Source organism: Hoplias malabaricus, chromosome 6, assembly GCF_029633855.1.
Source record: "Hoplias malabaricus isolate fHopMal1 chromosome 6, fHopMal1.hap1, whole genome shotgun sequence".
Classification (NCBI taxonomy): domain Eukaryota; kingdom Metazoa; phylum Chordata; class Actinopteri; order Characiformes; family Erythrinidae; genus Hoplias; species Hoplias malabaricus.
The window spans coordinates 17009497-17035053 of NC_089805.1; the positions used below are offsets into that span (position 1 = coordinate 17009497).

General features: G+C 37.3%; 2 protein-coding genes and 1 non-coding gene across 8 annotated transcripts; 1 reads left to right on the top strand and 2 right to left on the bottom strand.

The window, feature by feature from the left end:
* Positions 1 to 2611: 2611 nt before the first annotated feature.
* znf687b (zinc finger protein 687b) lies at positions 2612 to 15395 on the bottom strand. 5 transcript variants are annotated; one of them, XM_066675617.1, is made up of 10 exons: positions 15359 to 15395; positions 9784 to 12121; positions 9363 to 9664; positions 9060 to 9244; positions 8645 to 8821; positions 7643 to 7805; positions 7027 to 7353; positions 6725 to 6837; positions 6151 to 6253; positions 2612 to 5421 (listed from the first exon to the last, which is right to left on the bottom strand). In XM_066675617.1, the coding sequence occupies exons 2-10, from the start codon at positions 12098 to 12100 to the stop codon at positions 4858 to 4860; spliced, it is 4251 nt and encodes a 1416-aa protein (XP_066531714.1). In that variant the 5' UTR covers positions 12101 to 12121; positions 15359 to 15395; the 3' UTR covers positions 2612 to 4857. The 5 variants fall into 5 exon arrangements, with proteins under 5 accessions (XP_066531714.1, XP_066531713.1, XP_066531711.1 ...); XM_066675616.1 differs by lacking the exon at positions 15359 to 15395 and adding an exon at positions 14926 to 14943; XM_066675614.1 differs by lacking the exon at positions 15359 to 15395 and adding an exon at positions 13927 to 14014.
* On the bottom strand, positions 7433 to 7568 carry LOC136700563 (small nucleolar RNA SNORA13). The gene has a single exon (XR_010803779.1). It is a non-coding gene; the product is annotated as a small nucleolar RNA SNORA13 (small nucleolar RNA).
* Positions 13740 to 25557, top strand: cks1b (CDC28 protein kinase regulatory subunit 1B). Of its 2 annotated transcripts, none has more exons than XM_066675619.1 (4): positions 13740 to 14094; positions 20628 to 20705; positions 20998 to 21125; positions 24488 to 25557. In XM_066675619.1, the coding sequence occupies exons 1-4, from the start codon at positions 14081 to 14083 to the stop codon at positions 24538 to 24540; spliced, it is 273 nt and encodes a 90-aa protein (XP_066531716.1). In that variant the 5' UTR covers positions 13740 to 14080; the 3' UTR covers positions 24541 to 25557. The 2 variants fall into 2 exon arrangements, with proteins under 2 accessions (XP_066531716.1, XP_066531717.1); XM_066675620.1 differs by lacking the exon at positions 13740 to 14094 and adding an exon at positions 20118 to 20283 and having other exon boundaries at positions 24488 to 25555.

Genomic DNA, 25557 nt, shown 5'->3' on the forward strand with positions numbered 1-25557 from the left:
ATCAATTATTACATACACCCAATGTGCTGCCCCTCCAAACCAACAGAAGTTGCTGTCTCCCAATTTAAGCTTCTGTATTGAACCTATGCTGTAGGAAGCATTGCCCTGATGTGCACCTCTCCAAAAATGTAATTTATCGAGTCTACGCCGACCACAACTGTGATTGCTCTGCAGTCGGACAAACGGATCAAGTTGCTCAAGTCAAGAAGTCCAGAAATATTAACAGCTCTTCACTACACTCCCTAAAGAGTGCACTTTAAAGATTTGTAAAACTAATACCACTACATAACTACATTGTGTACTACATATGGTTGAAGAAGATGTAATATTCTGTGACAACATCCGTTGTAAAAAGCACTATACAAATAAATTTGATTTGATGAAGAAGACCTAGTGGTTTGGCGGTGTAATTGCAGAGTGACGCAGACACCAATGCAAGTATAAACTTTCACATTGGCAAAGGACACTTTAGTTTAGTGTAATTTTTTATATATCATTTATGAAGACTAGGCAAGATTTTTTTTTCTGCTCCTGGGGCTCCCCCTAGTGCAATTAGGTTTTACAGCACTGTACTGAAATTGGTAGGGAGGAGAAGGAAAGGGGTGGTTTCCTGCAGTGCTAAGCCCTGAGTAGCAATGACAGAGGCTCTATTCTCCCTATTATAGGTCAGTGAAGCATCACAAAAATTGTGAAGCTGTAATTGTAGGGTACTCTCTTCCGAGAGTATCTTTTGCACTGAATGTCTTTCTTTAATGCACTTATTACTTCCTGGCATATTGCACTTAATGTAAGGTACTTTGTATAATTTGTGCTGTAGTTCGAATGTTAGATCCTCTTTTGTAAGACGCTTTGGATAAAAGCGTCTGCCAAATGCATAAATGTAATGTAATGTAATGTAAAAAAATATTAGCGTGTTCCTTTCAGCTCTGTGTTTTGTCTACATAGTTACAGAGTATAGTTTGAGCTATTCCTGTAATTCTGAAACACCTGTTTTTTTAAACAGGCTACAGTTTAAATCTTCTGACTTCTTGCCTGATATTCATTTTTGTCTTTTGGACTTGTTTATCTCTGTACTGTCTTTTGGGTTTTGGAATATTTCTTCTGGTTTTGACCTCGCTTCTGTTAATAAATATCCGACTGACTCTCACCCTTGTCATTTGTGACTTATAATTATATATATATATATATATATATATATATATATATATATATATATATATATATATATATATATATATATATATAATAATATATAATAAAAGCTTTTATATATATATAAGCTTCTAAGACCTGAAAGCCTGAAAGTAATTATTTACAGATTCAGTCTCAGATTCACAAAACAGTCTCCTAAACAAAGATTTTGGGCGGAGAAACATTTTCACTTGTTTTAGTGTGGCAACTGTGCTTGTTCGTCTCCTAGCAATGGAGCCGCTATGTGTCACGTAGAGAGCTGTGCATAGCAGGGAGATTTGTTGACACACGTTGCGGTTTTATTCACACATAAACCAAAAGGAACAGCAGATTTTCATAATGTAGTGGAGTTAAAAGTAAGATGTTTGACTTTGAAATGTAGTGGAGTTAAATTAAAAAGTAGGCCAAAATGGAAATACTTAAGTAAGCATACTTGAAAAAAGTAACGAATTACATTTATTTCGTCACTGACCACCACTGGCATTATCATATCATAAACAAGGGCCTGGGAAGTATTTGATTAGTTTCTCAGAAAGCCATCTTTAAATGTTTCATTAGAATGGCACCGGACAAGAGCGCTACTTGGCCAATGAAGAATTGTGATTTATCACTGAATATCACTTTAATCCAATCATTCACATCATTTTATGTTTGAGTTGTGTTTTCTTGCAGTTAGCTCAGTCCAAGAGCTCAAGTTCAGTAAGCACTCACTTTTCACTGCATACTAAATTTAATTTTTTAAATTGAACTAGAATGTATTAGAAATGCAATCATGAGGTGATTCCATAATTTACAGAGTGGTTCTATAATATTTTCCACTACTTGACTCTACTCAACCATGTCCTTAGTTAGAATTTTGCTTTAACAAAGGTAAATAGGTCACCCAGACCATTTAATAACAATGTTTTAATAATGTTTTTCCCCTCTTTGTACATTTTACCAACTCCACTTACCATAAAGATGTACATTTTAATTTAAGGATTTCCAGTGTGTTAATGTGTGTGGCATTGATAAAATTGGATCAGACACAGCAGTGTTCTTTCATTGGCAAAGGGATGTTGTACAAAGTATTAAATGCCCATAACTATGGCACCTGATATTTTATTAAAAATAATATTGTTTATGACAATACATTTCTATTAAATAAGGCTCGATTTTTTTTCCTTTAAAAATATACATCCAAAATCAAAATACCTTATAACCATTTTACTTATCTGTACCAGGAGTGCCAAGAATTGGGGATGGGACTATACAAGCTGACATGAAGGACATTAAGTGTGCAAACAATAAGATCATTTTAAAATTTAAGCTGTTAAATATGTCATATTATATATATATATATATATATATATATATATATATATATATATATAAAAAATCAGCCAGTGTGAGTTGATTCACTGTGTCTATGTAAATGTAATATGGAATGATATACTAATCCAATCATGTGACTATATATTTTTAATCGTTTAGACTTGACACCACACTCGCAAATGTATCACTGTTATTTATGAAACAGGCCCAGTTTGTACATTACTGTAACAATGACATTTTATTCAGAAACAATAGGGTAGAACTGACACAAAGTAAACGGCAGTGCAGCAGGCAGACCCAAGTTCTTCCCAGAACATGATGGATATCTGGGTTTCTCCTTATGTAAAGGACATACGGTAACTAAGTTTAGACACTTGCACATTCACACACAGATGACTCACATGACAATATTATTTAGAATGCATTTTTAAGAAATGTGGCTTTTAACGAGCACAGACACTTTTTGATAGAAAAGACTACTATCAAAGGAAATAAAATTGTTTTTGTACATAAAATGTATCAGCATTCAAAACACTACTTTTTATAACTGGAATAAATTCATAAAAAATACACCTGATTCCTTCTGCAGAAATCATACTTTCACGTAATTGATATCTGAAATTAGCTAAAGTAAAAAGCCCAAATCCAACACAAAAAGACTAAACCTGTTCACGTTTTCTAACAAAACAAACAGAGCAAGCCATTAATGTACTGCATCTATACACATTGTAATTATGCCATTGTAACAAAAATCCTGCCACAATATTTTGTACACTGGGCATGTTTGCAATGTTGACCTTATGACCAACTACAGTTTGCAACCCTTGTCTCCCTTATGACCTTAATTCTTATCTTGACAGAACTCTCACGTTAAAACCTTTACCTGACTTGCCCACATCACTGTTGCCTTCCACATTTCACCTAGGGAAGTTATTAAATGATTCACAATCAGTACGAATGATTCATATAAATAAATATCAATATTACAATGTCGATACAATATTGTTATTACTAAAAGTCTGTTTTGTACAAAGAGGAAAACCCTTCAATAGCACCCACTGTTGCTTTAATGCTCTGTGAATTCAAGCTCCAACTCCAACTTGTTTTGGGAACAGTGAACCTTGGCATAAAGGAGCAGCTCTATCTAGGAGTAGTGAATATCTCAGTTGACTTGACATGTGAATGGAGTCTCTGGTCCTGACAGTATCCTCACAACTTAGCTATGTTCTATAATCAGCATGAAGGGAACTTTTCAGAGGAGTTCTGAATATTGCTGTTAAAAACAGATAGATTAAATCGAACCAAAATTGAATCTGGAAAAAAAGTCAGAATAATACTGGTATCTGTGAATAATGGCCTCAGGCCAATTTTCTAATATTTTAAATGATACTGGATTTACAGTACATTTGAAGGACAATATTTTGCTGAAGCTGAGCTAGCATAATAAAATATTAACATTCTTTTACTGCCTTTGCTACCTCTCAGCAGTAAATTTCACATTTATTTGTAACATGAATTCAATTCCAGTAACTGTGTTTTTAAAATGTGTATTGGTTCATAAAAACATGGAATATTATCATAACCCAGGATTTGCATATCACTGAGTACATAGTATATATCTAGTTTGACGTGGGATTTACAAATTCAAAAATAGTTAAAAACTTTTTGTTTTCTGATATATGTTACTTGTTCCATCAAAGCACTGACTTTCTTGTATGCAAAGTTCAAATTTATTCAAATAATCCTAAATTAACCTGACTATCAACAGCATATTTATTGCATGCATTGACATTAGCTGTGGTTTTCTATTGGACAGCCTCAGTCATGAATTTGTAGAATGCAAGAATGTAGACAAAATGATATGCTGGACTTCATGGAGAGGGGAACAGCTTTTACTACTCGCTAGTTAGTACCCAGCTGTATGGAAATACTTGGTCATCCCTAGTGAAATTACATATTTGGTTGATTTAACTTGCTTTTTTTTTTAAGTGACAATAAGTTATGTAAAAGCTAACAAAATATAAATATGGCATTTTTTCTGCAAATCTCTCTGTATATAGTTATTGTTTTCATTTATATTTTTTGCTGAAACACTGTAATAAAATTCTGTGTGAAGATCAGCAAATAAATAGTAAATCTTAAACATTGTACACTTGTAAAGATGTATGTTCTCACTTATTTTCACTTAGAAAATCAACTAAACATGTCCCTTTACAAGGTGTGCCAAACATTTGCACGTAAATATAATTCCACTGATTGGCCAGGGAGCTGTTGACCTTACAGTGACTTTTCCTCTTAATTGCAGTTATGTCCCCCACCCCACACTGTTCCCATTTACAGCTTTCATTTTCTTTATACTGGCTTGTCCGTCTTGTGTGCTGTGATGAAGGCCATGCCATGAGTACGAAAGTGTGTGTTTAGGTCTGAGGCTTTATCAAAGCGCCGGCCACAAACTCTACAGCACATGCCCCCTTCCCCCTCATCTCCTGCTTTGGGGGATAAAGACGAGGCATCTTGTGGTGATGTGCTCTGGCTGTCCTGGTGATCCTGGCGTAAGCGATGTGTGATGAAGAGGTGGCGGCTCAGGGAGCCACCTGAAGTGAAGCAGACACCACACTGCTGGCACTGTAGAGAAGCGTTTTCTGTATCACAGTGACTGGGAATGTGCCGCTGAAACTCCTCCCAGTCCTGCGTACTAAAGCCGCAGGGTGCGCAGCGAAATGTGCCATCATCCACTTCTTCCTCAGAAGGCCGGATTTCTGATAAGCGCGTTTTTTTTGGCAGGCTTGTGGTGTCCTCCCCTCCAGTGTCAATCGCATCAGCCCCAGCAGAAGATACTTCACCCTCATTGTCAAGCTCAGAGGAACTGCCTGCTCCGTCACCAGGAACTGAACGCTTCCTCGCATTTGGAGCATTCTGAAATTGATTGTTAATGCAATATCAAAAAGTTGTGCAATATTTAAAAAACAAGATAATAATAATAATAATAATTAATGGCTGGAGATAATCTCGTTCATGATGTACATGTCAATTTACTTAACCCAGAGTCTAAATTTTGTATCATCCCATTTTAACACTAGCAATTTCTTATCAACCCCCCAAAAATGGTAATTGAAAAACAAACAAACAAATGGTTGGCACAATGTAGTGTTTATCTGCGGAATTTCAATGAATTGCAGGTATCTTTTATTTCAAAGAGGAATGACTAATACATACAGTTAATTCACTCATTCTGCCATGCCCTCCTCTTATGAAATTGCAAAGACCAATGGCCAATAAATATATACTTTTGATTCAGTTGGTAGTTGTCCCTAATGCTACCTTGAATTTTACACAGGAAACATAAATAACTATGAAGGTTATGTTGCAGCTGAATGCAAATGATCATTTTTACATACTTGACCTGTAGGCCAATGCCAATGCTCAAACTGAACTGCACACATTACCAATAAAATTTATTTGAACACCTTTCAGTAGATTAGGACCTTAGTTTAAAAACATCTTGGATTTAACACATGTAGCACCCTTAAAATCAACCACTGTTATTATTAAGCAAATGGTGATCAATCCAAGAAAAAAAGGCTTTTCAACAAATGGTCAGAAATGTTATCATGTATTCTCTAACTCAAATCACACAGACCTTACCTGTCTGTCTATGGGCTGTTTAGCTCGGACACCATGTCTGACTCTGATGTGCTTTTCCAAAATAAGTTGGCTGCTGAATGTTCGCTTGCCTTCTGAACAGTACCTGATCAAAAAAGAAAAAAAAAAGAAAGAACAAAATTGAGACTCATTCATTTTTGGACACCATGATTGCTCCAAGTGGTTACGCTTATAAGATATTAAAATTAGTATTGATTTTTTGTTTGGTCGACTTGCTGGATTGGGTAGTAACAATTTCTTTTCTATTTTTCTAAGCTTAATGCCATTACTAGTATTGTATTCATTTGTGAGTCCATTTTCAAGTATACACAGAGCACACATTTAAAAGACAAATAATCCAAATGTAGCAAAAAGCAATCATAAAATGTTAATTTAATGCAGTCACGGAAACTATTTAACAGCTTAACAATAATCTGCACCAGTATCCATTTTTAAAAGTACCCATCACAAACTTGTCAGCCTGTGATAAAAATATATGTCTCCTGAACACGAATTACAAAGACTACATATGGTCCAGTTCATATCATAAACATGAATTAGTTTACGTTTAACTCACTGGCAGTGGAAGACTCTCTTCACACCCTCGTGGATCACACGGATGTGTCGACGCAGACTGTTGGCTGAGCTAAATGAACGTTCGCACTTCCGACATGGAAATTTCTTCATTGACTAGAAATATAAGAAAACTATACATAAGAACATCTTTTCATAAAGCACAATTTATGGTGAAATATATGCAGTTAATGTACGAGCAGAGACCATTTTATTACAGTTTTTTTTTTTAATTAAGGTCTGAATACTACTGCAAGTTATTATAATTCATGCCCCCTTATTTTAAAATGTGGTGTTTTTATATACCATGCCATGCTCCTTCTTCATGTGGTCAATGTAATCTTCTCTCTCAGCGTATCGCGTCTTGCACTCCTTGCATTTCCACTCCATGCTTTCACTGTCTGGAGAACTAGGGTGCTCTTCCTCATTATCATCATCATCCTCCTCTTCCTCTTGCTCATCTCCTTCTTCCTCTTTCTCCTCGTCTTCCCCTTGTCCTTGGGCACAGTCTTCAAATCCAACAGTTACACCAGACTGTTTCGTTCTTGAGCTGGAGTTAGCAGAAGAGGCGGTGGTAGAAGTTGAGGCAGCTGGAGGAGCTTCTGTTTTGCTTGACAGACCTCTGTGAGCAGTCTGAGGAAGCGCAAGTGGAACAAAACCAATTAGACGAGGGAGTGACACATTAGTTACATAGTTAAACACATTTTTTAAGCTGTGTGCTTGGTACAGAGCTTTGCATAAGGTAACACTGAAGTTACCAAGTAAAGGCCAAACCAAGACTTCACTCTATGCCTTTGTTGACACCACATCTTGAGGGGAGGGCAAAGAATGGGCAACACAGAAAGGCAAGACACACACACACCTTGTAGTTTTAAATTTTAATAAAAGAGTATACAAATACAATATGAAAGCAGAATCCTACCTTGATGTGTTCCATCATGGAACCTTTCTGAGCATATAATTTGGTGCAATCTGGACATTTGAACACATGGACCTTCTGCTTGCCCAGATGAGTGTCAAAATGCATGTACAGCAAAGTTTTTTGTGTAAAGACTGTGTCGCACATCACACACTTGTAGATCATCCTACATGGTTTGAGAAAGAGAAAGAGTATTTCTTAAGTCAAGTCATGAACAAGATAGTTTGTAAATAACACATCATCATAATCATGGATTATTTTCATCATAAGGAGTAGTAAACTTTGGAGGCTTGGGGAAAAAAATATTTTTTCAGATATCTTACAAGAATTTCAAAATAAATAAATAAATAAATAAATAAAAAAATAAATAAAAAAATATGATAAACAAAATATTGATTCATTTTGTTATTATACTATTTTCTGTTAAAGCTTTGTTTTCTGATATTTTGTAAAGTTACAAAATGATTGCATGTAATGGCTACGCTGAACTGGAAATAAATTCTGTACTGTACTTGACTGAACACAAACCACTCACTAAATTAACCATGCATATCACACTTTAAGGAACAAACAACCAAGAGCACATTAATACAAATATAATATTACCACCACTTCCTTATACATGTTTTGTACAAGCTCAGAGATAGGAAGCATTTTGTATTGCTAAATACAAGACAAAAACATACTAGAAATGTAATCTGTTAGTGGCTTGAAATGTAGATGACATATTTTAACAAAACGTTTTTAACAAATTATTTAACAAATCCATATCAAAGAGAATATCTGGAAACAAATGTTGGTCTTCACACTTGCTTGCAACAATATTTTTTTACTTTATGCTTTTGTATTTAGTTCTATATAATTTCATACAAGAAATAAGCTTATTGATAAAACATGTGATTTTAAATAATTTTAAGTGCTTGAGACTTTTGCACAGTATAGTACATTTAAAAGAATTTCATGATAGTTTTTTCATGTTGCGTATACAATTTCCCTAGATCATACTTTGCCTGTACAGCAGTGAGAGCAGGGTGCTGGGTGCTGATGTGAGCCTGGGCGCTGGCAGCTGATTTGAAGGCCATTGGGCAATTGGGGCACTTATGGAACACCTCACAATGAGCAGTCTGAATGTGAGACTTAATGGAATTCAGCCCACCAAATACCACCTGACAGCTGGAGCATCTGTCAAACAAGGAGGTATCGTGTATTTAAGTACAAAACTGCATATGCAGCAGAAAAAATATATTATCCTGTAACCACATCCTTTAAAAATGGGAATAAATAAATAAAATAAAATTGGGAAAAATAAATTTTAGACATATATGTTGCTATATATATATATATATATATATATATATATATATATATATATATATATATATATATATAAAATGTACTTTTTTTAAAACAATATTGAAACCTGTAGCCGATGCGCCTGGCAAAGTGCAGACAGGCCTCATCTAAATGGGTCTGAAAGCTGGTCTGACGAGCAATGCCTCCACACTCAGGACAAACATGAGGGGCCCGGTGCTTATGGATCCTCTGATGAGCCGACACACTACAGCTATTTGGAAGCATCATTGGTGGAGAGCAAAGCATACAGGTCTGTGAGAAAAACAGCATAAAAAGGTTAGATTTCACCTGCCTGGCACATAACATGATTAACCTTTGTGAAGTACAAATAACAGCAGTATTAGGAAAAGGAAAAAGGAAAAGCACTTACTGAATTAGGCGTAACTCTGATTTGCTGAAAATGGGCCACTAGCTCTGCTTTGCCTGAAAATTGGGCCTGGCATTCAGGGCATTTAAAATTATGGTACTGCAACACCTCAACCTTCTTGCAAGGAAGAGGCATTAGGGCATGAGGGCTGTGGGGCCCACGGCGAACTGGACTTGGCTGGGAAGAAGCACTGCCTTGGGAAGGGGAGTCCTTAAGTGTACTAGAGGTGGAAGGGACAGAAGTTGTTCCAGGCTGAGTAGAGGGGGTTGAGAGAGCTTGAGAAGATAATGAAGGCGAAAGCATACCTAGATGTGTGATAAGGAAGAAAAGTATAAATTTTTGGTTAACTAGGGTCACAGAATTACTATTATTACTATATTAAATTTGATATGTATTAAATAATACAAAATGATTGGAATAATACCAATGGGAGTGGTATCCTGCTGGCCAATCATCTGCTCCACAGTGACTGGTCTCATGACCAGATGTGAACACTGCATAACCAGCCCTCTCTCTTTATGCTCCCGAGCATGGAGTAGCAGACTGCACTTATTAAAAAAAGCCAAGCGCTTTGCACAGTGGTTACAAGTCACCTCAATTCTTAAAGAGCGCCTGTCATAGTGTCGTGCCAGACTACGCTCGAGAGCAAAAGCATCACCACACTCCAGGCAGCGATAGCCTGTAGATGGCATAGGGAGACCCCACTCCAGCGGGGGTGGAGTAGAGAGATCTGGACGGTAGCTGGGTAGCAAATTCTTGCTGTTTAATATCTTGTTAAAAGCTTCCACAAGGCTTGACTGGCTACGAGAAATCACAGCTCCTGTGCTGTTGACAATAGAGGCTGGCTTGCAAGGTACATGGACATTAGGTGCGGCCCCATTAGTTGCTCTCCCTGTGGTGGCACGCACACTAACCCCACCAACTGTTGCTGTCACAGGTAAGTTGGCAGCTTTTGTGATGCTGACAGCTGTTGCGGAAACCTTTGCTTTGTCAGAGGAGACAGCTAGTTTATTTTGAGCTTTACTTGCTGCGGCTAGCATAGCATTGCTAGCCTCTAGGGTAGACATAGGTAGGTTGGAACCTTTCACAACTTGAGCAGTTGTGGCCTCTGTTTTTCGGGCTCTGTTAGCAGGGACTGCTCGACCTCCTGGCTGAACTTTTACAGTGTCCATACTTTTGCTTGTATTAGCAGAAGCTCCTTTACCGGCCACACGTGTAACTGTTCGGGTGATGCTTCCTGTGGGGGTCTTAATGGTTTTTATGCGAACTTTAAGAGGCCTGGAGGGTACTGCGCTGTCAGTGGCAGTGCCTCCATTATTGTCTGACTCACTAATGTTGTGGGTTCTTAGGAACTGGTTTGAATCACTCTCATCTTCCACCTCCATCTTTTCTTCTTCTTTTTGTCCATTGTCCTGACCTCCTAAATTAGTTGTATCTATAATATCTTTATTTACACTTTTGGCCACCTCCATTTCCTCTTCTTCCTCCTTAGGCTCTCGAAGGCCTATAGGCGAAGAAGCAGAAGCAACCACTGGGCTGGAAGACTTCTTGGAAGCTGTAGGCATTGGAACTGATACATTTGGAATGTCAGGCTCTGGGCTTTCCGGTGAGTCACGCTCCTCAATTACATGCTCAGGGTTTCGACCTTCTGCCTGTGGGCTCTTTCCAGTTCCTGTCTGAGCAGGTGACGAAAGCCAATTCTGTTGTGCTCGAGGGGATGCTGGTGAGGCCAAGGGTATATCCCCAGGATTGGGGTATGAAGCTGAGGGCAAGGGTGCTGAGTGGGGAAGTGAGGGGGATTCAGAACACTCAGCAGGAGATTTAAGCCGGCGTGAATGTTTTGGGGAAGTGGGAGAGCCTGGACTTTCTTGGATGACCAGTGATCCCCCAGAATCAGGATCTGAATCCTCCTCCTCTGAATCCATATGCCTGAATCCAGAAGAACTGTGGCGTGGAGTTCCATTAAATGGTTCTGTTAAACTTGTAGCAAGTGGTGATGAGGCAACAGCCCCTGAAACACGGGATCCAACTGATGGGGAGGAAGATGAGGGTGATGAAGAAGGAACTGTGGTTGGAGTTGGCAGATAAGGTTTGGGAGGAGGAAAAAATTGAGATGCCCCCCCAGCTGTGCCACCAGGATTAATAGTTGCTTTTGCCTTGTCGACTGCCTCCAAAGTAGTCTCCTGCTGCAAATGTTGCTGCTGCTGCAATAGCTGCATTTTTCTGGCCCTTCCAACAGGATCTCCACCTCCCTGTGCCATCAGAGGTTTAAGTTTATTGAATATGTTGCTGCTTGGTTTGGAAGTGTTAGAAGATCCAAGGACTGATCCAGTGGTTTCTGATGTCACTTTTGAAGCACAAAGTGGCCACTGCTCCCCATTTGGTTGATTTCGGGACTGAGAGAGATGTGCTGGTCCACTTGAGGAAACAAATCCATTATGGTTGAGTGGTTCTGACCCAGATACATCACCACCCTCAAATGCTTCAGTACGCACCCGGTTCTTCACAATTACACTGACAATAGAGGGGTCATTCTGTGGATCCGTGCCTGGGCTGGGGGCTCTAAGGGTGGAATTTCCTCCAACTGCGATGTCACTTGATTTTGTAAGAGGCCCACTGCTTGACCCCTGGTGCCCCTCCACGTCTTCAGGTGCTGATTGTATAGCCTCTTTGGCATCAATATCAGGAATATCAAAGGCTGCCAATAAGTCATCAAAATCGGGGGTCTTCATGTCCCCCATACCGGGACAATGGACTCAATCCTGTGCAAAAACAAACAAAAATATCACACATTTTGTTACAGCTCGTTTGGTATCAAAAGTATAAACAACACTGGGACAGAATTCTAGTACACTGAGCTATACAACTAATTACATAATATAAATAAATGTTACACTGGTAATATCAACTACTTTCAAAAGTAAAGAGATCTTCATCAGCTCAGTGAAACTTATAAATATCTTTCAGATGTTAGATACTTATAGGTGTGCAGGTATCTAGCAGCTGTTTGCAGATCATTTTCTGAATAATAGATGGAGACAAAATGCATTATGCCAAATTTATGCTTTTGACATAAATTGTGTCGCTGTCACATATCCCCAGGATTTTGGGGTCAATGCCTGTGAAGAGTAAGATGTTGTCTCCCACTGTCTGTGTGTTTCCTCTGGGTACTCTGGGTTTTCACACACAGTCCAAAAACACATGTTGGTAGGTTGATTTGCTATTCAAAAGACTGTCCATAGGTATGAGTGAGTGTTTGATACTCTGTGATGAACTGGTGCCATGTCCAGTGTGTGTTCATGCCTTGTGCCCAATGATTCTGAGTAGGCTCCTGATCAACAAGACCCTGAACAGGATGAAGAAGTTACAAGAAACAAATGAATATTGGAGACTACGCATGTATGGGGAGGAGATAAAAAAAACAGTAGCTTTTATTAATTCCATAGATAATTTATGATAAAGGATGTTTCAATCCTAATAGGTTAAATGGATTGTATTATTTACGCAAAAATAATACTCTTCTAAACATTTAAATTATTATGCTTCTGTTGAAGATAATAGTGGGCAATAACAGGCAAAAACACTGCAAGGGGCATTCTAAACGTATTTAATTTAAATACACATAAAATGTAAAACCAGTGGGGCTGAATTGTGACGTTACCTCATGTATGGAATCATGCCCATTAGCTAACGTTATTGTGTGTAAAGAACAAAGACTTGTTCTAAATACATACATTAATGTTCCTGTAAATGTAATAAATCACGTCAGCCTCATAATAAGTGGGTCCATGTTGGTGGAGTAACGTTAGTTAGACGTTGAGAGTTATCAGGAGGCAGCTAGCTGTTTAGTTTCATGCTGGAACAACACAAAGCAGCTAATGTTAGCTTCATAGAGACAAGCTGACAGCAGGTATTTTCCTATCTACTATGGGTGATAGCTATCTGGTTTACAGACCAGAGAAAATGTAAGGAAGCAGAAACTATTCAGAACTAGCTAGGCAGTGTGGGTGATGTTTCAAAAGGACCCAGATCGATCTCTAAAATAAATCAGCTCCCTTCGCTGAGCTATATATCGCTTCAGTTCCAGCACCATTTAGCTCTGTGTCTGCGGTAACGTTAGCACATTAGTGGCTAGGCTAGGTTTGCTATTTGACTCTGCTAACGCGCTAATTGTGACCATGAATCCTTTTAGGTAGAAGCAATATCACCTGTTAATAGTATATATCTAACGTACAGGTGCGTTCAACATTCACAGCAAAGAGGGTCGTTACGTTGGCCACCTGAGTAAATAACGAGAGCCCGCTCAGGTCCGCGGCCGTTTGCCGCTGGCTCCTGTTGATCTGAGGCTCTCAGTCGTTAACGTTATTCCTCCATGACGGAGAAGCTCAGCTCTCTGACCACAGAGGGTCATTTAAACCAAGGCCACCACGGGGGAACGCACCCTTCACTTTTGCAAAAACATCACATGCCCGGCCTGCAAAGCGCGCTGAAATCCAGACGCCGTTGAACCCCGACATAAAAAAATGTGATCTGGAAAAAATCCACGTACAAACAATTATTTGTTTACCTGATTTTGGAGATTCCCGACTATCCTCGCTCCTGTTAATGCAGAGCCAGTTTATCAAGAGCAAGGCCACTTCCTATTTCTCCCATTTTACAAAAAATACAACTGATCACCGATAGAGGACGCCGCTCAAACAGTGCTCCATGAATGGAAGAGAATGAAGCTATTTGGGTAAAGATGAAAATCTCATTAACTTTACGATGGTAGACGATTATATTAAACGAAAACAGCTTGTTAATATCTTCCCGTTTTTCCATTTTCTGCAGGGGGTCACTAGCATTAGTGCTACTGACAGCTCAGTGGTCCACCGTGTACGTTCGGTGGTAAATGCATAGATATAGCTACCAATCTATGGATAAAACCTCACTGAGGCTAGGCCTGTCACTATTGCCATTATTGTGATGGATATATTGTCCCAGAATAAATTTGATAAACAATATTATTGTCATTTAGATACTATTTTATGCCACTGATATCATGAAAATATAATAATAATAATAATAATAATAAATCATTACATTCTTCTAAAAGCAGTGACATTTTAGCTAAATATGTATTTAAAATAATAAAATAATAATGTATTGGAATATAACAAATATTTTAATGATCTAAATAAATAAAGTATATATATAATTTATTTTAAGAATTTGAAGAACAGAGTGGCAAAAATACTTATGTTAATTCCTATGTAAACAACTGCACCTGTTAATGAATGATACTGAGGTCAGCAAAGGTTTTGAAAGTAATGTCCATATATTGTACGACAAGTCGATAATGTAAGCAGATGAGCCGCGGATAGGGAAGGGTCTCCAGCTCACGATGAATCCCGGTGTTCTAAGAGTTGTACTATCGATTACCTAATATAAAGTAGCTAAGGTTTCTACAGAAACTAGCTAGATTTGGTGCTAGTCAGTTTTTTACTTCTCCTTAATAAATTGCTAAATAACTCATTAATCTAGCGGCAGAATCACAAATTTTGCCATACTGAGCAGAGGTTTATACCTGGATTGGACGTTTCACAAGGTCTACACGTCATGACTTGACAAGGCTTAAGTGAGGCTCGATCCTGTCATTTACTACAGTAATAAAGGTTTATAACAGGAGTGCAGAAGCGCTCAGACATAAGAATACTGTTATGTGTTGAGAAAACGACTGATTTTCTGAATTAAATGTGCTTAAAAACCAAAAGCAAGAACTTGAGCACAAACTCTACTCAGGAACTCCTTCATAATGGCCTCTCTGTTGAGTGCTCCCTAGTACACGCTAAGCCTTGAATATGCTACTGAGTGACGACTCTCCTTTCTGTAGAAGTGTCTGTGGTTGGAGCGTCAGTTGACTCTAACGGAGACCATCCTTGGGGCGAGACTGTTAAAAAGCTGCTTTTACACTTCCTGGCCAAAACATCTCATTAAATGTGTTGTTCGATTGCTTTTACCTTTAATCAAGGCGCGCCATTTGCCCTGGTATTTTTTCGACAATGCTAATGTAACAGCGCATATTTTCTCCTCAGAGCTGCAATCACTTTGACTGAGATCTTGTTTTGACCAGGGTAGAGTGGAAACACACTGTAAAATCTTCTCTAGCACAACTCCAAAAGCACGTTTTGTAAATCCCGGAATACATCATAGGCCATTTATGCTTTGTGCATGAGGACATGCTCTTTCACTAATATTTATAGCTGTGATTTGTCTGTTGACTGCTGATTTTTAATACTCAAATTTGCCAATCCGTTCTCCCATCTGTAGCAGTTATTTAAGAATTTTTTTTTGTTTGGTGAAGATCCATAATGTGACCCCTGTGATCAATGGCACAGGTCTCATTTCAGCTTTGGAAGGAATACACTGCACACACCTCCCAACCTAACCCATGATATGAATGAACAGTAAAAGAAACATTAAGTAATATATTTACCTTTAAATTACAGCTATAAAATAAGTGTGATGCTTCACTGACCTGTACTAGGGAGATCAGAGCCTCTGTCTTTGTAGTTTGAGCTCAGCAATGCAGAAACTTGTAACCTTTGGGTGAATGTAGAAAGTAGGAATGGTATTTCATGTGTGCAGTGTTTTAGATGTGTAGTGCATCGCATAGCCTGCCACTGTAATAAACCACACAGTCAAGAATTCAAAAGCCCTTTAATTGCTCCTTGTTCACCAAATTTAACCAACTTCACATACTTTAAACCTTATACTTAATAAAAAATTACATTTTGATTTTAGTACCAGTTTGTTCTCCTGCCCATCATTCACTATAGTTCTGGGGCATTATATATATATATATATATTATTTACATATTTTTAGTCAGTAATGTATGTGAATTTTATATGTAAAGTACAATGTTTAAAGTAAAACAAAACTACTTTAAAATGTACAGTTGGAAACAAAAAAACAAAAACTACTGAATGACAGTAACTCAATAAATACAATTAATACATTTCCATGCTCATCAGCCTTGCTATTAATTATGCTGGGACCAGACACAGTTTAATCTAATGGGCAGGGGAGGAAGCTTTGTATTCACACAATGTAACTGCTTTTGGTGAATACCTAAGTTAGGTTTGCTGCCTGTGTACAATAGCAGCATGACATATTTTGCAGATTGTTTGTGCCTTGTCATATTGTCAGTGGTAAACAAAGTACACAAACCATGCATTTAAGTAAAAGTACAGATATTCAAGGTAAAATACTACTCCAGTAAAAGTAGAAGTCCTCGTTGTAGATCTCTATACTGTCAGAACATTTGCCACTGTAGTGGTACCTATTGCTGTCTCTGTGGTGGTACCCTTAAGGGTACATCTTTGTACCTTTTAAATAGGGAACATAATTTTACCTTATTTTATTGTAGATTTTAAAATTGTGATGATTTCATATGCCCCATTTCATCTCCAGGACTTATATTATGTTTTTATATGACACAGTTCTATAATTAAAGATGAAAGATATCCCTGTCTCCTTCCAAAAACTTGACTTAATCACGGTTGTACCTTTAAAGTTACATTTACACAGTTTGTACCTTTCGTGACCAATATTGTACCTCTACCGTACCTTTTTTTTTGAGAGTGTACTTGAGTAAAAGTACAAAAGTGTTTACTTTCAAATGTACTTAAGTATCGAAATTAAAATACTATGACATATTATGGCTCCAATGTCCTATTATTATTTTTTTGTAACAAGACTCATGCTTAACCCATTGTAAGTGAAAAGACTTGTGTCACTCTTCAGTCTTTGTGCTGCCCCTCCAAACCAACAGATGTCATGCTCTCCTGAGTATTAAGCCCAATTAATGCTTTTGTGTTGAACCTATGCAGTAGGCACCACTCCAGAAATGTAACTTGTCACGTCTATGCAGACCACAACGACTGGTCTACAACGACCTGTGATTGGTCTACAGTCAGACGAACAAGGTTCAAAAGTCCAGAAATATTAGCTCTTAAATAGTAAGACTACATATTAACAAAGAAGATGTTTGAAATTAGGCAGCATGGTGGCACAGCAGGCAGTGTTGCAGTCACGAATCAAAAAGTGTTCGTATGTGTGAATACGTGTGTGTTGCCCGGTGAAGCACTGGTGCCTCCTCCAGGGTGTGGTCCTGCCTTGCACCTAGTGATTCCGGGTATGCTCCAGACCCACCGTGACCCTGATCTGGATAAGCGGTTATGTGTATTATGAATGTTTGAAATTCAGCCCTAGTAGTTTGGCAGTGTAATTGCAGAGAGATGCCAACGCACAAGTACAAATTTCTTAATGGCATAGAATAGGGCCACTCAAACACTAGATAAGATTTGGGGGATTTTGTCTGCTCCTAAGGCTCCCCCACTGCAATTAACATTTACAGCACATTACTGAAATTGGTATGGAGTGGTTTTCTACCTACCTCCAAAAGTTTCATAGTGTAGTTTCTGCAGCGACAAAAACAGAAACTCTATTCTCCATATTACAGGTCAGTGAAGCATCACAATGGTTTTGAAGCTGTATATAGTATAGTTTGAATTATTTCTGCAATTCTGAGACTTCTGTTATTTTAACAGGCTATGGTTTTGATTTTCTGACTTTTTGCCTCGCTTCATGTATTGTGTTTAATATATTTCCAACTGACTCTCACCCTCGGTGAATGATTTGTGACATTTACAGATCCATAAACCTGGTATATAAATGAATAACAGTTACTGATGACTCAAATACTAAATGGTACAAATCATCTTTTCATCATTATTAATTCTAAAACTAAATATAGTTTTAGGCGAAGACACATTTTCACTTGTTTTAAGGCTGTGTTCATTCATTTCCTAGTAATGGTGCCACTGTTTGGAGCATGAAGATTTGTCCAGACACGTTATGGTTTATTCACACATAAATCAAAAGCAATGGGAGATTTTTATAATGTGCTGCCGTCAGTTCAGTATTTTGTAAAAACTAAATTTAAAATTAATATTGACAAAGCCAAGAGGTTTAATGGTGATGTCAGGTTTCTTGTTTTTATCTTGGCAGTTTTTCTGTGGCTTTTCTATTGCTCACATCGATATCGGAATTCTGTTGTATCGACCGAAATTGTGATATATATATTGTGATCATATCGTCAAACCCTACTAAGAGACTATGAGAATTGGCTATTTGGGAACAGTGGAAATTATAGAATACAGAGAAAGAATCAATCTATTCATTTGCCACAAACTATTGATCACATTTAAGAATTACTTTTTTTTTTTTTTGTCCCTCTACACGTAAAGTATATGTAGGTTAAGAAAGGCACTACCTTTTTTAATTTTATTATTATTATTACTTTTCTGAATAATAAATGTACATGGCCTCTATAAACAATTATATACCTAAATAATGGGATATTGGGTGGCACGGTGGCGCAGCAGGTAGTGTCGCAGTCACACAGCTCCAGGGACCTGGAGGTTGTGGGTTTGATTCCCACTCCGGGTGACTGTGAGGAATGGTGTGTTCTCCCCATGTCTGCGTGGGTTTCCTCCGGGTGCTTCGGTTTCCTCCCACAGTCCAAAAACACACGTTGGTAGGTGGATTGGTGACTCAAGTGTCCGTAGGTGTGAATGTGTGTGTGTGCGTGTGTGTTGCCCTGTGAAGGACTGGCGCCCCCTTCAGGGTGTATTCCCGCCTTGCGCCCAATGATTCCAGGTAGGCTCTGGACCCACCGCGACCCTGAATTGGATAAGCAGTTACAGATAATGAATGAATTCATTATTCATTGGGCGGCACAGTGGTGCAGCAGGTAGTGTCACAGTAGTGTCCAATTAATGGAATATTACTAATGCAAAGATGTTAGAAACTTTCATCACAGATTGTCTACAGTAATCCGGGTAGTCTAGTTTCATGCTGGTGCGCTAATGTGAAAGAAGATGAATTTTAACATCTCTTCCCTAGAGAGTGTGGCAGCATGAGAACCACAGACTGGCTGATCCAAATAATCACATTCTGTTGATTATTGCGTTTGTATGGATGTAATACAAGTTGAACAGAGGGGCAAAATCCTGTCCACAATGTAAAAATCATTCAGACAATTTGGTTTAAATGCCCTGAAGCTGGATTGAGATGGTTAGAGGAGCCAGTCTGGCTTTAACATGGACAGTCTTGATTTTTCAGCTTCCAGTCCTCCCAGAAGTTTAGATTTATTTTATGTTTTATTACTGATTCAAGCTCAGAAGGCTCACCTTGTGTTTAACTGCATTGCGACATTGTCTACACACTGCTGCAGAACTTACTCACTTGCCACAGCATGGAGATATGATAGGAATTATCAGGAGGATAGTGTTAAAGCAGAGCTGATTTAAGGAAGGGTGTGCAAATATTGACCCTTGTCCTCATTTTTTTTGAGGTCATGAAAGTGGAGCTATGCAGGCATTTGGAAAGCTAAGAAAGCTGGAAAACACGTTTAATTTTTAATTTGGCCATCTCTGCAAATCAGCAAATATTTGCACAATTTAACACTCATGAAGCAGTGTCTACAAGCTTTTTGACATCCTTGATATCACATTCAAAAATTACACAAAAATGGAACTAACATACACCAAGTCGTCCAAATAGTATATAAACGTATATTTGTCTTCCTAATAAGTCCTCTGGTTTGAATATAGACCTATAAAAAGCTTTGTCAGGTCGGGAGCTCTGTAGAGAAAAAAAAATCCTTAAGTTAATATCCACTAGGAGTTGAGTTTAGAGGCTTATGGCAGTAAGTGTCCAATAAGAAGAGGGCTTGATGATTTGAACGGGGGAGGCGGGTTTGGTGTACTGAGAGGGAAAATTTGTAGTTGATGAAATCAGCGCTAAGTAACACGGAGCTAATCCTATAACAGCTTGAAGACAAAATTTTACCAGAAGGATTTATTGGAAACAAAAGCGGTACGTTTTTCAGACGAGGGTCGTTATTATATATACAGTTGTCAATTAGGGAAATAACTTTAGAGGGAATATAGGCTAGTTAACATGAACAGCTAAAGTATGCTAACATCCGTTTAGCCAGCAAATAGTTTAACACTTAAGTTTCTGTAATCTCACGAATCAAGTTACTTAGCTAATTTATATTAATAATACTTAAAATGAATATCTAGGATCACTCAGGTGGCTGGAAAAGCGGCATAAACAAATAGCTAGCGATGTATTGTCAAAATATGATTGCTAGATTATCTTCATGTTCAATTCATTGGTAAACAACAAATTTCAGCGTATCTTTGTTTCCTCTACAGAAAACGAAGGTACGGCGCTATGTCTCACAAGCAGATTTATTACTCCGACAAATATGATGACGAGAAGTTCGAGTATAGGTTTGTACCAATAATTTAACAATATTTGTTATCTTTTCATGTATTATATTTTAGTGAATACAGCTTACCATTGCTCGAACTGTCTCTTGATGGAGCGTCTAACTTTGACAGGATCTCTCTAAAATGTAGTTCTTCGACATTACGGATGGTTGTAAACGGACAGAGAGAAGGAATAGAATGTGGAACTTAATGTGAACCGAATCATATACCAGTTAAATGTCTATTACTGAATAATTTTGCTCCTATGGATCTTCTCATCAATCACATGCACTGCTGTCTCTAATTTTTCCAGACATGTCATGCTGCCCAAAGACATTGCCAAAAGGGTACCCAAGACACATCTAATGTCTGAGACAGAGTGGAGGAATCTGGGCGTTCAGCAGAGCCAAGGATGGGTACATTATATGATCCATCAGCCAGGTTCGTGAGAATGAGTGTAATTAGTAGTAATGAGTGTTTTGCACTCTCTGAATGCTACCTGAAAGAGCATTTTAAATGGCAAGAAATATATGCCCTCAGCTTGCATGTACAGTTACTTCATAATTCACATAAAAATAATCAGATCACACAACACTGCAAACTGGAAATGAAGCACCCACTTCTGGTGCCCATAAAGATTGAGGTAGTGATTAAATAGCAATTTCCCCAAATGTTTTCAGAATTTGTGTATTGTGAAATAATATAGAAACACATGGTACTCTATCTTTAAACATCATGCTGATGGGCATTGGGGACCTAAATCCACAGCATTTATATAGCTATTTAAAAGGGTACTCACATTTTCTTTTCTTTTTTTTTCATTTGACAATAGTACTAATCTCCCTTATATTAAATTACACTTTTCATATGAATTTTTATTGTGAAAGTATACCAAAATATTATCTTAAATAATGTCATGTCTATGTCCTAAGCCAGCACATTTATAAATATGTAGAGAAATTCCAGAAATGTAGCTTTTAAAGGCTTAATATGTTTCGCATAATTGGTTTCTCACAATTGAATATGTGGAAGCCATTAGCAAAGAAATATTTTGAGAGCAAAAATAAGAACCAAAACTTAAAATGAGAACATGTTCCCTTTGGTCCACACTAGATAGTAAAACTAACACATCATTATATGAATAAAGAATGATAATATTATGTTATTATGAGTATGTAAGCAACTCTGTTTAGGTTTCAAATCATTATTCCAACAGTAAGAGTCTAAAGCTGCTTTCATACTGAAAGTATTGTGATGCTTTCACAATGTTGCTCAGGGGAATTTCCAATCAAGTTTGACTGTACTGTCTTTTTTTTTTATTTAAAACTATATATTTAATGGAACATGTGCTGGTATGAATGAGTGCAGCCAGCATACCCTATATACAAATGCATTACTCTAACAAAGAAAAAAGATGTTGAAATATGTGAAAAATGAGGTATATTGAGCTTATCTTATGTCTTCCATTTTATTCCCAAAATGAAAAGAAACACTTAGAAAACTGAGCAGTTTTCCCCTCACATTTTAATCTGTCATGATGACAGTCTGCATCTTAAGAAAGCCTGTAATTCATTGTTTTGGGCAAAAAAAAAAAAAATTAACTTTCAAAGTAAGGCTTTTCTAAGCTCTCATTTTACAAAGCTAAAATACTGTTTTTCCCACATGTCTGACATACTTGTTTTGGTATCCGGCGGTAAGGGCTGTTGTTAGCTACCTGCACAAAATTGCTTAATAAATTTAGCCAACTATAAATATTCAATAAAACAATATATTAATTCCACATAATTTATTGCATAGATTCAAAAGTAACAATATATATAATATATAATAACAATAATATATAATAACAATAATAAACCCTAACAATTTTGTGTGTTCAAAGATAGCACTGTTTTATCAGAGCAATTAATCATAGATTTTTTTCAGTGAATAGCTTCAATGCCTATAGATATGGGATAGATTCTTCTGGTTCGTGTACATTTATTCAGACATGTTCAGGCTGTTGCTAGGGTCACTCCTGACCTGAAAAACAAATAAGTGGTATTAAATTAACTTTTTAGAAAGGAAATGCAAAATATATGAAGTGCTGAAAGAAACATACATTCATTTACACTGTTCACTGGTTAAAAAAAAAAAAAAAAAAAGAGAGAAAGAAAATAATCTCTTTCTGTGTACTCTGGAGAAGCGGGTGACTGGCCCTGCAGCAGCTAGAAAGTCCTTTAAATATAGTCATTTCTGCTCATTCGTCATCACTGGCCAACAACTGCTTAATCAGGGCCTCCATCTTGTCTTTCAGAGAACAGTGTAATTGAAACATTTGTAGACTTAAAAACACAAAGTTCTTTATGCCAAGACGAGGCAAATCAACTTGGTTCATAATAATATTTAAAATTATTTTAATTTTAAATAATTCTGTCTGTGTGTTTTCACTGTCACAGATGGGTTAAGTTAGAAGGACAAATTATGTGGACAAATGACAAAAAGCTCACATGCTAAATTATTATAGTCAGACCTTCCATTTCTAAGGGCACTGGCTGCAACATTTAGACTACCTCAGACTTTTTAGGCTTTTAATCATAGAGGTAATAAAGGGGTGCATGGATTTTTCAGTATTCTGTAAGGATTGGGTATTTTCTATCTTGGCCTTATTTCAAATATGAAGGAAAGATATTCTAGTAAAAACACTTGAGCAATATCAAATGATAGGCAGTGCTATACTGTGCTATACTGATTATTACCATGGCTGTGATTTGGTCAAAGGTACAAGGCCGCAGCCTGATTTCTGAAGATGACAGCCACGCTGTTATAACATGTTATAAGAATATGACTGCACCATCATCAGCGCAGGGGTGAACATGGTGCATATGTATCCTAGCAACAGTAGCTATAACAATGCAGCACACAATTTGCTCATTTTTCTCAATTACACTAGCTAGAAGAATGTGGACACCTGCTTAGCACATGAATTGCTTGTTCAGTCGTGGCCAAAAGTTTTGAGAATGGCACAAGATTTGGTTTTCACAAAGTTTGCTGCCTTAGTTTTTTAAGAACCTTTTGTCATATGTTTATATGGTAAAATGAAGTACAATTATAAGCATTCCATGAATTTAATTTAGTTTTTATTGACAAATGCTTCCAGTCTCCCTAACAAAGACCCTTGAGACCCCCAAAGTGCCCTTGAGCAAGGCACCTAACCCCCAAATGGCTCTCCGAGCGAGGTGGTTGGCAGCCCTCTGCTTCAGGTGCGTGTGTGTGTGTGTGTGTTCACTGCCCCTAGTCTGTGTGAAGAATTGCTCACTAGTGTGTGTTTAGTGTGCAGAGATATAATTTCCCTAAAGGGATCAATAAAGATGTTTCTTCTTATAGTTTATTTTAGATGGAATGTTCTGTTGTATTTACTTTGAATAGAATACTTAATTATTCAAATGCTTACATTATTCACTCATTCATTCATTGTCTGTAACCGCTTATGCAGTTCAGGGGGTCCAGAGCCTACCTGGAATCATTGGGCGCAAGGCAGGAATACACCCTGGAGGGGGCTGCATACATTATGTTCATCACTATTCTGATTATGGTCATTTTCTGGTGTTTGCTTTATTTATTAATATTAAAAAATAGGACATAAAAAAAGCTTATAATTCCTTTGTGAGGCCAAATGAACCAATCAACTGATTATTTATTTTACACACTGAGGTTGATAGTTCTGGGAATTGAACTGATTAGAGTTAAATGGACCATTTCACTTGTACTCTCTGTTTTATTTATTTATTTCTTTTTTCTTTTTCTTGTTTTTCTCTTTACAGAACCTCACATTTTACTGTTTCGTCGGCCTCTACCTACAACCAAATCACAGTGACAGAAGACGGTTTACGTAATTTACAATGCCAGAAGATATAAAAAATTTAGACCACATAACTTTGTCAGCTTGATTGCTTTGAACTGTTTTCTGTAAACTTATTTGGAAGTTGAACAGATACGTTTATGTTCTGTAAATCAGGGTTTCTCATGTAAAAATATTTAACCAATTGTTTGGCCATTTGTTACTTGAAAACAAATTTTCAGGCTTACATATTATATAGTAGGCTGTATTTAACTGCAAACATGTTAAGCAAGGGCATGTCAGGCAAAAATGTTTAAAATACTCAACGTTAAGAAAGAATATTGTAAGTCATGAGGTATGCTTTACAGAACAATGATAGAACATTCTCAAATTTTGCAATTCCTTCCTTATTTTATTGCAGTTGTTAAATTCCACCATAGCAGGATGAATGCTTATCCACCTTTGTAGTACCTCTTCTTTGCATCAAGAAACATCTGTATCTGCCATTATTAAAGCTCTGTACTATTTTTACCACCTATTTTTTTTAAACCACTATGAACATAACTACACAATATTTATGATTTAAATAAACTTTGTGATATAAAATTGGATTTAGTAAGTTTTTTGAATATTTGTTATTCAGTAGCCTTAAATGGGAAATGCATTGTGCTACAATATACAATCTGGTGCTGATGGTATTGCATGTTATAATTGGCTTTAGTACTGGATGTGTATAAATCTTAAAAAGAAAAAATTAGTTTAGACTAAACTTATTCAATTGATGATGAGGTTGTGTTCGATTCAAATGACTGGTGTTCGATTTTTCTAGAGAGACATCAGTCTCTTGCTCTAGTCTTTTTCTCCTCATCCTCCACTTCTGGAGTGATAACCACTATACCTGTAGAAACAACCCTGAAACAGGTGTCACGTGTAGCAAAGCTTCAGGCTCATGGTTTTACTGCCATGAAGCAAAAAAGTGAATAATATTTGTCATGCCTCTGCATGTTTACTGAATGTGCATAGGAATCTTTATATATTTTTTGCTTCAATCCC

Bases quoted from the DNA above. Each gene is read 5' to 3' on its own strand.
- znf687b (XM_066675617.1), bottom strand. From the start codon at position 12,100: ATGGGGGACATGAAGACCCCCGATTTTGATGACTTATTGGCAGCCTTT. The intron at 9,245-9,362 runs GTAAGTGCTTTT...TTTTTCTCACAG, and splicing joins TCAGAGTTACGCCTAATTCA to ACCTGTATGCTTTGCTCTCC. The intron at 7,806-8,644 runs GTATGATCTAGG...CAAACCATGTAG, and splicing joins CTCACTGCTGTACAGGCAAA to GATGATCTACAAGTGTGTGA.
- cks1b (XM_066675619.1), top strand. The intron at 20,706-20,997 runs GTTTGTACCAAT...TAATTTTTCCAG, and splicing joins GACGAGAAGTTCGAGTATAG to ACATGTCATGCTGCCCAAAG. The intron at 21,126-24,487 runs GTTCGTGAGAAT...TTCTCTTTACAG, and splicing joins TTATATGATCCATCAGCCAG to AACCTCACATTTTACTGTTT.